We start from the raw sequence: 12,699 nt of genomic DNA, 5'->3' as shown, positions 1-12,699 counted from the left end.
GGATTCCGATCAGAAACCCCATGAACAAAAAAAGCACCGGTAATCACCATTTATCACGTTCAAACATTAAGCCACTACGGAATCTGGGACACCCACCACCGCTGACGCTGCCTCGTTCCCCGGCAAGAAAGGAATTCTCATGTCACAGGACTGGCTACTGGCATGGCAGAACTGCCACTTGTTCACACAGCCATGTCCTCTACATGGCACCATCTTCTGGCACAGTAACCACACCCGCAAATCCTTCACCACCACTTACAGGTCCCTATTTAATATGCAGTCTTCAGCATGCTAGGGAAGATTGTAGCTACCTTTGAGAGGAGCCTACATCTTCTCTAGCAAAGAGAAGATTGCTTCACAGCATATTGAATATGGATTAGTGAGCCAGACATCAACTTTAAACAGGAGTCTCCATGAGTCCCACTGACCATCACCAGTCTCATACACTTTAATTAAGCCTCACTAACAAAAATCAGTACTTTCCCACAAAAGGTGCAATTTGTGGCTCAGAATCCCCAAACCAAACTTAGAGACCTCTCTGCTGACCAGAAGCGGCAGTGGACACGGATCAGCTTGCCTTTTAATCCGTTACGGTTTGTCATTTTAGATGTGCTGTGTTGATCTGCACAGAATTTACCATACATTTGTACTGCGACGAATGTTCGTTTTGATACTGCTGTAGCCACATAGTACACAGCACAACTGTGTGATGCAATGGGAAACTGTTCCTCCTCTACCATACGGACTATAGCATTATACTGACCCGAAGTATCGTCTTCACGTACTCCGCAAAGACTGCCCAGTACAGCTTGTTCCCTCGGAACGAGCGGCGCATAAAGAAGGCACCAGACATGCGCAGCAGCTCTCCCACTATTTTCATGTCCATGAAGTCTACAGCAAAAGAAAGAAACACAAACTGGTTACACGCAAGCCAATTTATTACGGGTTTTTTAAAGCTGTACCCCATCAGCCGATAACCCCACACCAGCGACTCCTCTAATGTACGGCTGTGTTACTCCTACCCCCGGAGTCCCACTGTTTGTGCAGACCTTTTATTAATTTAAAAAAGGTGGGCATTTACCCTATTTCAAAGATTTATTTATTACATGTTTTACCAGGAAGTAATGCATTGAGAGTTGCCTCTCATTTTCAAGTATGTCCTGGGCATAGAGTTATGATAAAACATGGTTGCATTTAGTGAACAATGGTAATACACTCAATGTGCAGATATTGCATGGACAGTTAGAGGTAATATATGATTATGGGCGTGTGTAACAGTTACAGACAAGGTTAGAATTGTAGAAGAGGGACCTCGCTCAGACCCCTAATAGGTGGAGGCGTGCTGCCTGGGGAGGGGCTAGATAGACAAGAATGTGCACCGAGAGTGGTACACCAAAGAATCCCCTTTAAATAGGCGCACTGCAGACCTGAAAATATAGACGGTCAGGGGTGGGATGTGGTGTATAAAAATAAAAAACAACTTTAATAAATATTCATATAATGGTGTATATAAAACCGTATATAGTGCTGTGCTATACACTGAGTAGTAATAGACTACTGTTGGTCTGTATCAAACTCCGTCATGCGTCTCAAACTATGCTCCCATTAATATGTCTCCCTTGTTGTTTAGATGAAACTGGATAGATGCTCCTCGTATCAGAAGTCTAGGTAAGTATATTAATCCTGTGGTATATTAGTAAGTATAGGTTCTACCGAGACTTACAAAGTATTCACGCAGCACATTCAGGCGATATGTACACTGCGCATGCGTCATGTAAGTTAAAAAGTTGGAGTCTATTTTATGTACGTGTTGCGCATGCGCCGGAACGGTGCGTGAGATTTAACTGTTTGGATGGCCCGTTTTAGGTAAGTAACGGGTAAAGGGAGCACTGGGTATGATAGAAATGTTTAGTAGTGATTGAACATAGTGACACACAAAGCGCTGTGCCTATGGATCACTATAGATCACTTTATTAAATTGAACCCAGTGTATTACGGGATGCGTATTAGTAGTACATTAGTGCGTTCATGCGTCTCACATTGTGATGTACTTGCTCTAGTAATATGTCCTCTGGTATAGTATGCGTCTCAGTTTGGGCGCCGGTACAAGGGTGCTGTACACCTTTATAACGAGGGGTCTTTTAGCTATATAGATCTATAGTGATCCATAGGCACAGCGCTTTGTGTGTCACTATGTTCAATCACTACTAAACATTTCTATCATACCCAGTGCTCCCTTTACCCGTTACTTACCTAAAACGGGCCATCCAAACAGTTAAATCTCACGCACCGTTCCGGCGCATGCGCAACACGTACATAAAATAGACTCCAACTTTTTAACTTACATGACGCATGCGCAGTGTACATATCGCCTGAATGTGCTGCGTGAATACTTTGTAAGTCTCGGTAGAACCTATACTTACTAATATACCACAGGATTAATATACTTACCTAGACTTCTGATACGAAGAGCATCTATCCAGTTTCATCTAAACAACAAGGGAGACATATTAATGTGAGCATAGTTTGAGACGCATGACGGAGTTTGATACAGACCAACAGTAGTCTATTACTACTCAGTGTATAGCACAGCACTATATACGGTTTTATATACACCATTATATGAATATTTATTAAAGTTGTTTTTTATTTTTATACACCACATCCCACCCCTGACCGTCTATATTTTCAGGTCTGCAGTGCGCCTATTTAAAGGGGATTCTTTGGTGTACCACTCTCGGTGCACATTCTTGTCAAGGTTAGAATTGTGTTAGAAGAGGTAGGATGGGCCTGCAATGTATTGTGTTATTAGAGTTTACCCAACCCAGTAACCAGTCAGCTGGAAGACACCCTTTGGTGTTGAGCTGCGTTAAGCCTTTGAGCTACATCAGGAATAGCGACACCCACAAGTTCTAATAATTTGTTAAATATATATATATTGTGTGTATACATTTACATTGTTTACAGTAGTTCTAAACTATTCCAAAATGTAGGTTTATTTAAACTTGACTTTTAAATAAGTTTTCCTGCTTTTGAAAAAAAAGACGTTATTTAAGGATTCTTGTAATTTTTGTAGAGATGTCTATTTATATCACAGTTTCTATTTAGTGAAATAGTGTTGTACACTGCATATGCAAGTTGGCTGTTGTGTGTATATATTTATAAAGCGCCCACAGGTGCAAACAACGAAATTAGACAATAGGAAAGGAAATCCCTGCCCCGGAGAGCTTACAATCTAAGTGGTATGATAGGAAACTTACAGAGACAGCAGGTGAGAGAATAAGTGCAGTTGATGGCAGTGCTTGGTCACAATTGTTGGTAGGAGCAACTGTGGGTGTTGGACAGTAGCCATGAATCTAGGATATTGAAATGCTCCATTTAACAAGCGAGTTTTAAGGTTTGACTTAAAAGGTGGGGATAGAAGGTGCTTGGCGTATACCGAGTGTCATGGAGTTCCACAGGTAAAAGGCAATGAGGGGAAAAAGGTTTAAAGGTGATAGAGAGCAGTAGAGGTGAAAAGGATGGAAAGGAGAGTTATGGGTAGAACGCAGGAGACAAGCAGTGATAGAACGAGAGATCAAAGCTGATATGTAGGGAGGAGCAGGAGGGGAGAGCCTTGAAGGTAAGGAGGAGAACTTTGCGGGTGATCCGAAACCTGATGGGAAGCCAGGAGAGGGATTTAAGGAGTTGATGAGTAGAGACTGTCCTGGGAGAAAGTGAAATTATCCTAAAATTTGGATAGCTTGTAAGGGAGAAAATTCTGAGACCGTATATGTTACAGTAATCCAGACGGGTGAGGATAAGATCATGCATTAGAGTTTCAGCAGTAGATTGACAGAGGAAAGGGCAGATCGCGGCAATGTTAGGCAGGAAGAAGCAACAATTTTTAGCCATGTCGTGAATAGAGAAGGAAAAGGAGGAATCAAATGTCACTCCTAGGCGACGAGTTTTGGGGTCACGATAGATGGTAGTACCATTTACTGTGATGGAAAATGGGGATATTAGACCAGGTTTAGGGAGATATATGAGGAGCTCAGTTTTAGACATTAAGTTTAAGGTGGCGGAGACCATCCACAAAGATATAGCCAGGAGGCAGAGACTCAGGACTGGATTTCAAGTGTGAGGGTAAAGGTGGATAGATATATCTGCGGATCATCTGCAGAGAGAAGATACCGAAGGCCAAAAGAGTTGAGGTGGTCACCAAGTGAATAGCGTGTGGTAGAGGGAGAAAAGAAAATCATCTTACAGACTTCCAACACTGTTAAAGAAGAAAAGAGTCAAGAGTGGAAGTAGTTTTAGGTAGAAGCAAAGAGAAGGAGGAAGGGACAGAAAGGATCTCATTGTGGATAGCAGCCACCTGGCATTTAAAGTGGTCGGCAAATGCATGAGAAGTGAAGGGAGGATGGAACGTGGGAGAAGTTCGGAGGAAGGAGTCAAATACTGAGGAAAGACGGCATGTTTTGCATTTGTGTGAGTGTTGATGAGTGAGAAGTAGTGTTGTTTGGCCTTAGGCTGAGCTCAGACAGCAGGCGATGTGACGTGCGCGCGCACGTTCGTCGCAAATTTGGTTTGTGCAGTGGGAGTTTTCAAACTGAAAACTCCACCGGCGGCAAAGTGCAGCGTTGTCGCTGCGACATTTTGCCACCATAACCCAAATTGACATTTTGGGCAACAGTCGCGTGACGCGAGCTGGTTAAGCCACAATCAAGGCGAACCAGCTCCGTAACGCGTTTGTTACACGCCCCCGCCACAGCCCCACCTGACTCCTGCAGTTTGAGCACAGATCGCTGTGCTGCAGGGGCGCGAACGCTAGCAAGCTGCCGTAGCAGCCTATCTGAGCGAGCCCTTAGAGAGCAGAGTTAAAAAAGGAGAGGAGAAATGTATAGTGCAGCAAATCAGCCGGAGCGTGAGATTTCCTCCATTGGCAATCAGAGGAGCAAGTGCGAAGGAAGAGTTTGTGAATTGAGAAACGACTGAGGATTAGAGGGATGGGTGTGTCAGAGCAGAGAAGGGACATATAGATCAAGTGAGGAGGAGAGGATACAGGATAGATGATAGAGGGAGAGAGGGAGATTACTGTTCATGGTAGATGTCAGAGCAAGGAGGTCAATGGAGCCAAGTCCCCTAGAGCAGGGGGGGCGCAAACTTCTTGAGCTGCGCCCCCCTGCCCGGGAGCCGCAGTGTTTGCGCCCCCCCCCCCTCTCCAATGACCGCAGGTCATGTGATGTCACCCCGCTGCCTTGACGGCGTGTGACGTCACATGACCCTGCAGCGTCAAATGACGCGTGTTGCCGAAGACCCAGCTGGCAGCAGGTGAGTTACAGAGGCCTCACGCCTCCCCCGGCATTTAATTTAAATGCCGTGGGGAAGAGCGCGGAGCCTCTGTAACCGCCTGCGCCCCCCCTAGAAATTCTCCCACCCCCCCGTTTTCGCACCGCTGCCCTAGAGTAGCATGGAGGACAGGAGGTTGAGCACAATAAGTGGTGGTGAATGATGGGAGGTGAAGGTCAGAACAGAAGGGAGGATATAGAGAAACCATTAAAGGGAACCGCTTTTAGTAAAGACCATATCTAAATAGTGACCATCCTTGTGGGTGCTGAAATTGGTCCATTGATGGAGGTCAAAGGAGGAAGTTACAGAGAGAAGGCAAGATGTCCAGGAGACTGATGCATCATAATATGGCAGTTGAAGTCCCCAAGTAAAAGGATAGGAGAGTCAGGAGGAAAGGAAGAACGAAAGCCAGGATTCAAAGTCCGAGAGTAAGGTGGAGGTAGAGCATGTAGAGTTAGGCAGTCTGTAGGTCAATGCCACGTGCAGAGAGAAGAAATTCTGGACAGCATCAACCTCAAAAAGGAATAGATAGAAACAGGTGGAGGCCTAGGGCGGAGGTGAAATTGGCAGCAGATCTAACCCTGCAAGCTGGCCATTGGGGTGTGGAGTGATAAAGAGACCAGCGTAGGAGATGGCACCCGCCACAGCCGATTCATGTTGTAAGTGCCAGGCCTTTAAAAAATATATATTTTTTTCAAAAGTTAATGGAAGCATGTCAAACATTTCCTCTGGTGGCAAAGTTTAGAGAGACTCTTCATTTGGGGCAGGAAGGGCAATTATTCCAGTCAAAAAATCCATTTAACAAATCTATAAATGTATCCGTTTTTGGTCTTATTTCAATAAAAAGTTGCACAAAAGTTCCCAAACTTGATCTAGTTTCATTTTTATGCGAAAAGGTAAATGAAAAAAAACTTTCCCTTGGGTCATATTATTGAAGGATAGTTTGATATTGATCAGAATCTCTAGGAGTGTAGGACATACAAACAAGAAATACATTGTATAGTTAAATGGAATTGAAGAGCTTATGCGCATTACTCCTACCACTGCCGTAACTGCAAAACACGGATGTATAGATTCCATATAGACTTTTTGTAATAGATTCCCACTCCACGCCTCTATTTTAGAAATCAGACCAGGTCATGAAGACTAATAAGGTTATAGACTGATTTTGGAAACTACGCCTAGAAAAAAAATATATAACTCGCTTTTTTATATTTGCAGGAAAACTAATTTTTAAATATGCAGAAGCCAGAAAAATACTGGCATAATATTAGTAAAGAAGCAAATATATGACAAATCAACGTGTGTAATACATATTCTTCTTCTGCATTTTCTTGAATAATACGCCTCAATGTATTCCTATGTAAACCCAGCACTTGCTAGAGTGAATACTTGCCCATTCCTGCAGCAATGACCGGCAGTGCCAAGTCATATGTGTACAAAATGTAAGACATCAGCAGAAAGTCGATATAGCTTCGATGACTGGGCAGCAGCACAACTGGATGCTCCTGAATAGCTTGAGTCAACTAGGGAAAGGGAGGGAAAGGATCTACAGTTTAGGAAAGCACGTGACACACAAAAAGACAGAGGACATTGATAGCTTATCCCAGTGTTTAACCTATAATTATATTGTGAAATTCTGCAGAACACCAACCCGCTTTAATAGTATCTGAGATCAGATGCACTGTAAGGAACGCCAACCCTCTCTAATAGCACGTCCGAGATCAGATGCATTGTAAGGAACCCCAACCCTATCTAATAGCACGTCTGAGATCAGATGCATTGTAAGGAGCCCCAACCTTCTCTAATAGCGCGTCTGGGATCAGAGGCATTATAAGGAACCACAACCCTCTCTAATAGCGCGTCTGAGATCAGATGCATTGTAAATTCTTCTGTATTTGGTACAATTTTCAAAATACCTGGAAATTGCAGGGAACCCTTTGGGGACGCCCGGGGAACCTAGGAACCTTTGTTGAAAAACACTGGCTTATCCAGTCTTCTATTCTGATGCATTAAATACAGATGAGGATGTGAGGTTAAGTAGACCATAAGGAAATACTGCTAGTATTCAATGCCTACAAAAGGGTCCTCTAAACTGATAAAAAATCCCCTTCCCAATTAAAATGAACTGCAACCCCATTTTTTGTGGCCGTCTATGAAGGTTTAAGTTGGAGAATTCACAGCCAGTCAGGAAAAGGGCAGTGAACAGCATTTTAGCCGGGAATACTAGACTACAAAACAGAGTGAAATATACAGTATTTTCATTTCATGGAGCAAGATCTGCAGTCTTACACAGTTAGTAATTATTGCTTTAAAAAGGGCCCACTGTAGATTGTAGAAATTAATTCCCTTTGAAAGCAGCTAATGATGCAAGATTACACAACATACTGCAATAGCCATGTCCAACAGCAAGATCCAAGATAAAGATTTTGCAATAAGTAGATGTAAACTGACACAGAGAGAATGCCAACAGTTACTATAAAATCACTTTGACAAAGATAACCAATATTGGGGGGGGGGGGGGGGGTGCAGCCTGCCTTTAAAATCATGTTGCACATTATCTTTTTTTTATTATATATTTATTTTTTCAATATGCTGAAATGACAAATAATAAAAAAAAAATAAAAAAAGAGAAAAGAACAGACGAGCTGACATGTCTTTTTGGTGATGTCATTTATGGTACAGAAAGTTCCAGGGATCATAGATATTAATGCAATTTCACACAAAAGTTTCATGATTTCCATAGGTAACAGATTAGATACCTCGAACACTGGAGCTACATCACTGCTAAAGAAATTCAGTCTTAAATGTAATTTATATTAAAATCACAGCCTTTTAAACATCCAATTCCTGCTACAAATACTTCCCATTTCACAGGCAGGAACATAAATGACATCTTGGAATGTGACAGTCTTGCAAGAGAGACATGCAGAACACTGCCCATGGCTGCACACAGAGGAAACTATAGAGCAGGGCTGTCAAGCATCCGGCCCGCTGCTCCCGGAACATGAGGAGAGAGCTCGTGTGAGGGAGGGGCCTGTGCTGCTTCTTCCATGCTGCTACCACACTTTACTGCAGCAGCAACTCTCGTGAGGCTTGCCGGACCAATAGGTGTGCCCCGGTTAGCCTGTGTGTGGGAGATCCTGCTGCAGTCGGGTGAAGTAGAAGCATGGAACAGGCAGCACAGGCCCCTCCCCCCCACATCAGCGCTCTCCTCATGCTGCCTCACCCGGTAAGTGTGAATGGGGGAATATTAACTGTGAGCGGGGGTATTAAGTGAAGTGTGTGTGAAGGGGGTGGGGGTACGTTAAGGCTGCGACCCCGCTGGCGCCGACCGCGCTCATGCTTGAGAGCGGTGACGTCACACTAGCTCTCAAAGCATGAGCGCCCTGTGTCCTGGCTATTCCGCAAGCGTGTGCGGGGGGGATAGGGGGGCGTTGCGGGCAAATTGAAGCGTGTTCAAAGTTAAAAAAATTTGTTTACTCAAGCGCCAAGCTTGAGTGAGCGTGCATGCCCGCGCACCGCGTGAGCGGGGACTTGCAGATATACATTTATGTAATTAAAAGCGGCAAGCACCTCACGCTCAGCGCGGTCAGGGCCGCAGCCTTAGAGTGTGGAGGGGGATGGGGGTATATATAGTGGTGGATTTCCCATTAGGCCGAGTAGGCTATAGCAGTAAATTTTGGGGGGGGGTGGGGCAGCAATGTTTTGGGGAGCAATTGGTTTGTGTGTGGTGTGCGTGTGTTACCTTTCCTAGAGCAGGCCCTCTCCTTTAGCGTTGCGTCATAACACGGCGCCACGACATCATATGCCAAGGAGGGCCGCCCCGAGGCAGGTAAGTTCGCCACTGGGTCTATGAAGAGTGTGGAGAGGGGGTAGGAATTATGAAGCGTGGGGGGGGGGGTGATATTAACTGTGATGGGGGGAGGATATTAAGTGTGAGGAGGGAGGGATATTAAGTGTGAGGGAGGTACAAGAGTGTGGAAGGTGTGGAGAGAGAGAAGGCAGGGAAGGCAGGGAAGAGTGAGCTAAATGCTGACATCTAGCATACAGCCACACTACTTCCTGTATGTTTTATATGCGTATTTTGAAAATGTATGGTAGGTATGGGCCCGAATTAAGTTTATGAAATCTAGTCAGGCACCTCATATGAAATAAGTTTGACACCCCTGATATAGAGTCTACCACTTGGGATGATTTACATTGATTTTCTTGATGTTTAGGTATTTCTTCACATATTAAATACACACCATTATTAACTTAAATGAAAACTTTTTTTTTTTTTCAAAATTTGCGGTATCATCTGCTTTTAATGGAAGTCAATCTAATGTGAGATGTGTATGGTTCCACCTTTTCTGCTGTGCAACACATGGCATTGCATATTGTATGTTCTTATAGCAGTAAAAGTGTTAAAAAGTGGGACAAAAAGGGTCTTCAACACAGAAACACATACAAATCTCCGTCACCCACAAAAACTTTGGCAAGAAATACCCCGCGTTTGCCAGCTAAAAAACTTACTCTCTGTATGCCTTCCTCATTCACACACACTTTCTGGAAAAGCCTTTTGAAGATCTTACTCAAGCTGAGGGCAAACAGCCGGACGGCACTCAAGCTTAAGTTATGCCCCATTTCCTCCAGGATCTCAATTGCCTGCTCCTGGATAACTTCAGTGGGCTCACCAGATTCAAACGACAACTGCAGAACAGAGAAGAGAATACAGGCAGATTTTATTTATTTATTTATAAAAATGTTTTACCAGGAAGTAATACATTGAGAGATACCTCTCGTTTTCAAGTATGTCCTGGGCACGGAGTTATAAAAAATACATGGTTACAATAAAATAACAGGGTTATACAGTCACTTCACAGACATTTCATGCACAGATAAAGTAGGAAAATTGGGTACAGGGGATAAAGGGATTGTGAGTTTCTGATAGAAATAGAGCAGCTTTAACATCAACTAACATCAGCGAACGGCAGCAAACGGCTCACGCCCTTTGGCTGCGCCAAAGGCTGTGCGCCTTTGGGGCAACGCAGATGTACGCTGGAGTGAACAAAAAGAAGATCTTTCCTTTGTGTCCCCTTGGCTCATTAACATTCCAGTGGGTGGGGTTGCCGATTCAACAAAGGACAAGCACATGTTAACCCTTAGCACGCTGGTCCTGTGCAGAGGGGAGCAGTTCTTGGGGGGGCCCCCCCATCAGGGTGTGCGCCTTTGGGGCAATGCAGAAGGGGGAACAGTGCTCAGAATTCCATGGGATAGACAAGTACCCAACAGGGTAAGACAAACAAACAATGTAGGTTAAGATCAGGTACATTCTATGTTACATCAGGTACAGATTATGGGAAAATGAAGTAGAACCTTTATTTTGTTTTTGCTGTCAACTTCTATATATCTAATATCTGTGATACATGGTAATCACATGGATATCTACAGCGTAACAGATGTGTTGAAGTGCGTGACAATACGGTACAATATGAAGAACCAATTAAATGATAAAGGTTTGTTTCTTGCAATCAGCTGCAATTGTCCAATGAAACACCTTCATATTTCATTAACCCCGTCAGGGACAGAAGGGGCCTGCAACTGGGAAGGGGTAAAACAAAAGGAAACATTATAGCGACATGGTATAATTCAACAACAAAAATAGTCCATCAAAAGCTGCAACACCTTTAGCCCAAACGAGTCAACGTTTTCGGGGGATCCTTGGTTTGAATTGAAAAGCTGCTGGGCACATTTCACAGCCAGTTAGGAGAGCGAGTCGTATTCAATAGATGACATCCTCACTCATTGTATGCACCAGTAATCTGTCTCGGAAGTCATAGCCCTTCTAATAAAATTGAATTTGTTGTAAAACTGATATTTGGACGTGCCAGACCATTTAAATATCTTCACAAGATTGATAAACATGTTGATTCAGCCTCACGGTTACAATTTACTATAATAAAAACAAAGGGTTTCCCCCCTTCACTAGTAGGCAGCTTAGTACCGAAATGGGAAACTCACCTGTTTAATGACATACTGCAGTTGATCAGACTGTAAGACAAGAGTCTTGAGGGCACTTGGCTTGCAGGGGGTAAGGCTCTTGTAAATCACAGGTGTGTAACATTTCATGGCATAGCTCAGGTCACTGTACTGTCGTCGCTCCTCCAATATGTCTTCAAACTGCTCTTTTGTCTTGCTTCTGAGCTCTTTCTGCTGTGCATACATACAGGAGGTTAATTACAGCATGTGAAGCCAAGTGCTAACATTTTCAAGTGGCATTACAAATCAACTTTTTGGGACACTTCAATCTGGATTATTCTAACATACATAATCTGCGGGTCCCTTTACAATTTGAAAGTTTTAGGATGACCGGACTCCCTCAGACAGATGTTTGGAAATCCAGTGTATAACACACCTGATCTTGGGTCACTGAACATCAAATCTAATTAGAACATTTTACTAGAAAATTCTACTGGAATCTGTTCGCTATGCATTTGGACACCTCTTAAGATATTGTAACCACATTTTGCATGATGTTTCCTAAAATCAAGAAGCAGGCTTTTGTCTATGTTTGGATACAAATCACTGATCCAATCACACAACCCTCAAGCTACCAATTAATCTTGCTCACTCTGAAAATCCAATTTGCAACATCAGCAAAAGTACAGCAGCAGCCAAAGTTCTTCGAGTGTGAGATCATTGTTTGGGACGAGAGTACAATGTCCCACAAACACGTATTAGAGGCTCTGGATCTAAAACTTCCGGACCTGAAAGGCAATGAAACTATTATGGGTGGAGTTGTCGTTTTATCAGGCGTTTTCGCATTAAGAAATCAAAAAGGGGTTATTATCCATTTAGAAATCGCGGTATTTTTTGTTTTCTTAGAATTCCCGAGCAGCGGCGGGTACTTTCAGCTAGTGTAGTATATTTGACATTCTAGTCATTATAAATAGATCAAGAGAACCTCATGTGTTATTGTTGCAGACCCATACAGTAACTCTTGTTAATATGTGTTAACATTGCTGACTAAACCTACCACTGATCCCTAAGGCACAAAGTTTAATGCCACCTCAGACCAGGTAAATCAATAGTGCGGATTACTGATTACACAAACACTGATCAGTCTCACTAAAAGATTGACCCTAATAAATACTGTCAACACCACGCAGCTCACGTATGCAATGTGAAATGATCCATGCATTGAATTGCACAACAGCCATTTACAATCCTTAATATGTAGAATCATAAGAAGGATATGTAAAAAGCTTCATGGATAGGAAGCAATCAGAAAAAGGACATGTAAAGTAAGCTGTATTGATACATCAAGGTACATGGTGGTGAAGTGCATGACAATGTCCTTCCAGAAGGGAATAGATTCCGTCA

The 12,699-nt window shown here is 43.3% G+C and overlaps 1 protein-coding gene across 5 annotated transcripts in view; it reads right to left on the bottom strand.

The window, feature by feature from the left end:
* Window positions 1-12,699, bottom strand: part of GNPAT (glyceronephosphate O-acyltransferase) — a 36,690-nt gene that overhangs the window by 20,473 nt on the left and 3,518 nt on the right. For 3 of the 5 annotated variants that reach the window (XM_075597007.1, XM_075597008.1, XM_075597010.1), the window contains exons 2-5: window positions 11,338-11,529; window positions 9,850-10,026; window positions 6,728-6,857; window positions 764-891 (exon numbers count right to left, since the gene is read on the bottom strand). In XM_075597007.1, the coding sequence (XP_075453122.1) occupies window positions 764-891; window positions 6,728-6,857; window positions 9,850-10,026; window positions 11,338-11,529 (627 nt within the window). The remainder of the gene's footprint in view (window positions 1-763; window positions 892-6,727; window positions 6,858-9,849; window positions 10,027-11,337; window positions 11,530-12,699) is intronic. The other 2 variants (XM_075597009.1, XM_075597011.1) reach the window with 1 other exon arrangement.

The sequence above is a fragment of the Ascaphus truei genome, chromosome 4, assembly GCF_040206685.1.
Source record: "Ascaphus truei isolate aAscTru1 chromosome 4, aAscTru1.hap1, whole genome shotgun sequence".
In the NCBI taxonomy this organism is placed as follows: domain Eukaryota; kingdom Metazoa; phylum Chordata; class Amphibia; order Anura; family Ascaphidae; genus Ascaphus; species Ascaphus truei.
This window is presented reverse-complemented; position numbering and strand designations above follow the sequence as displayed.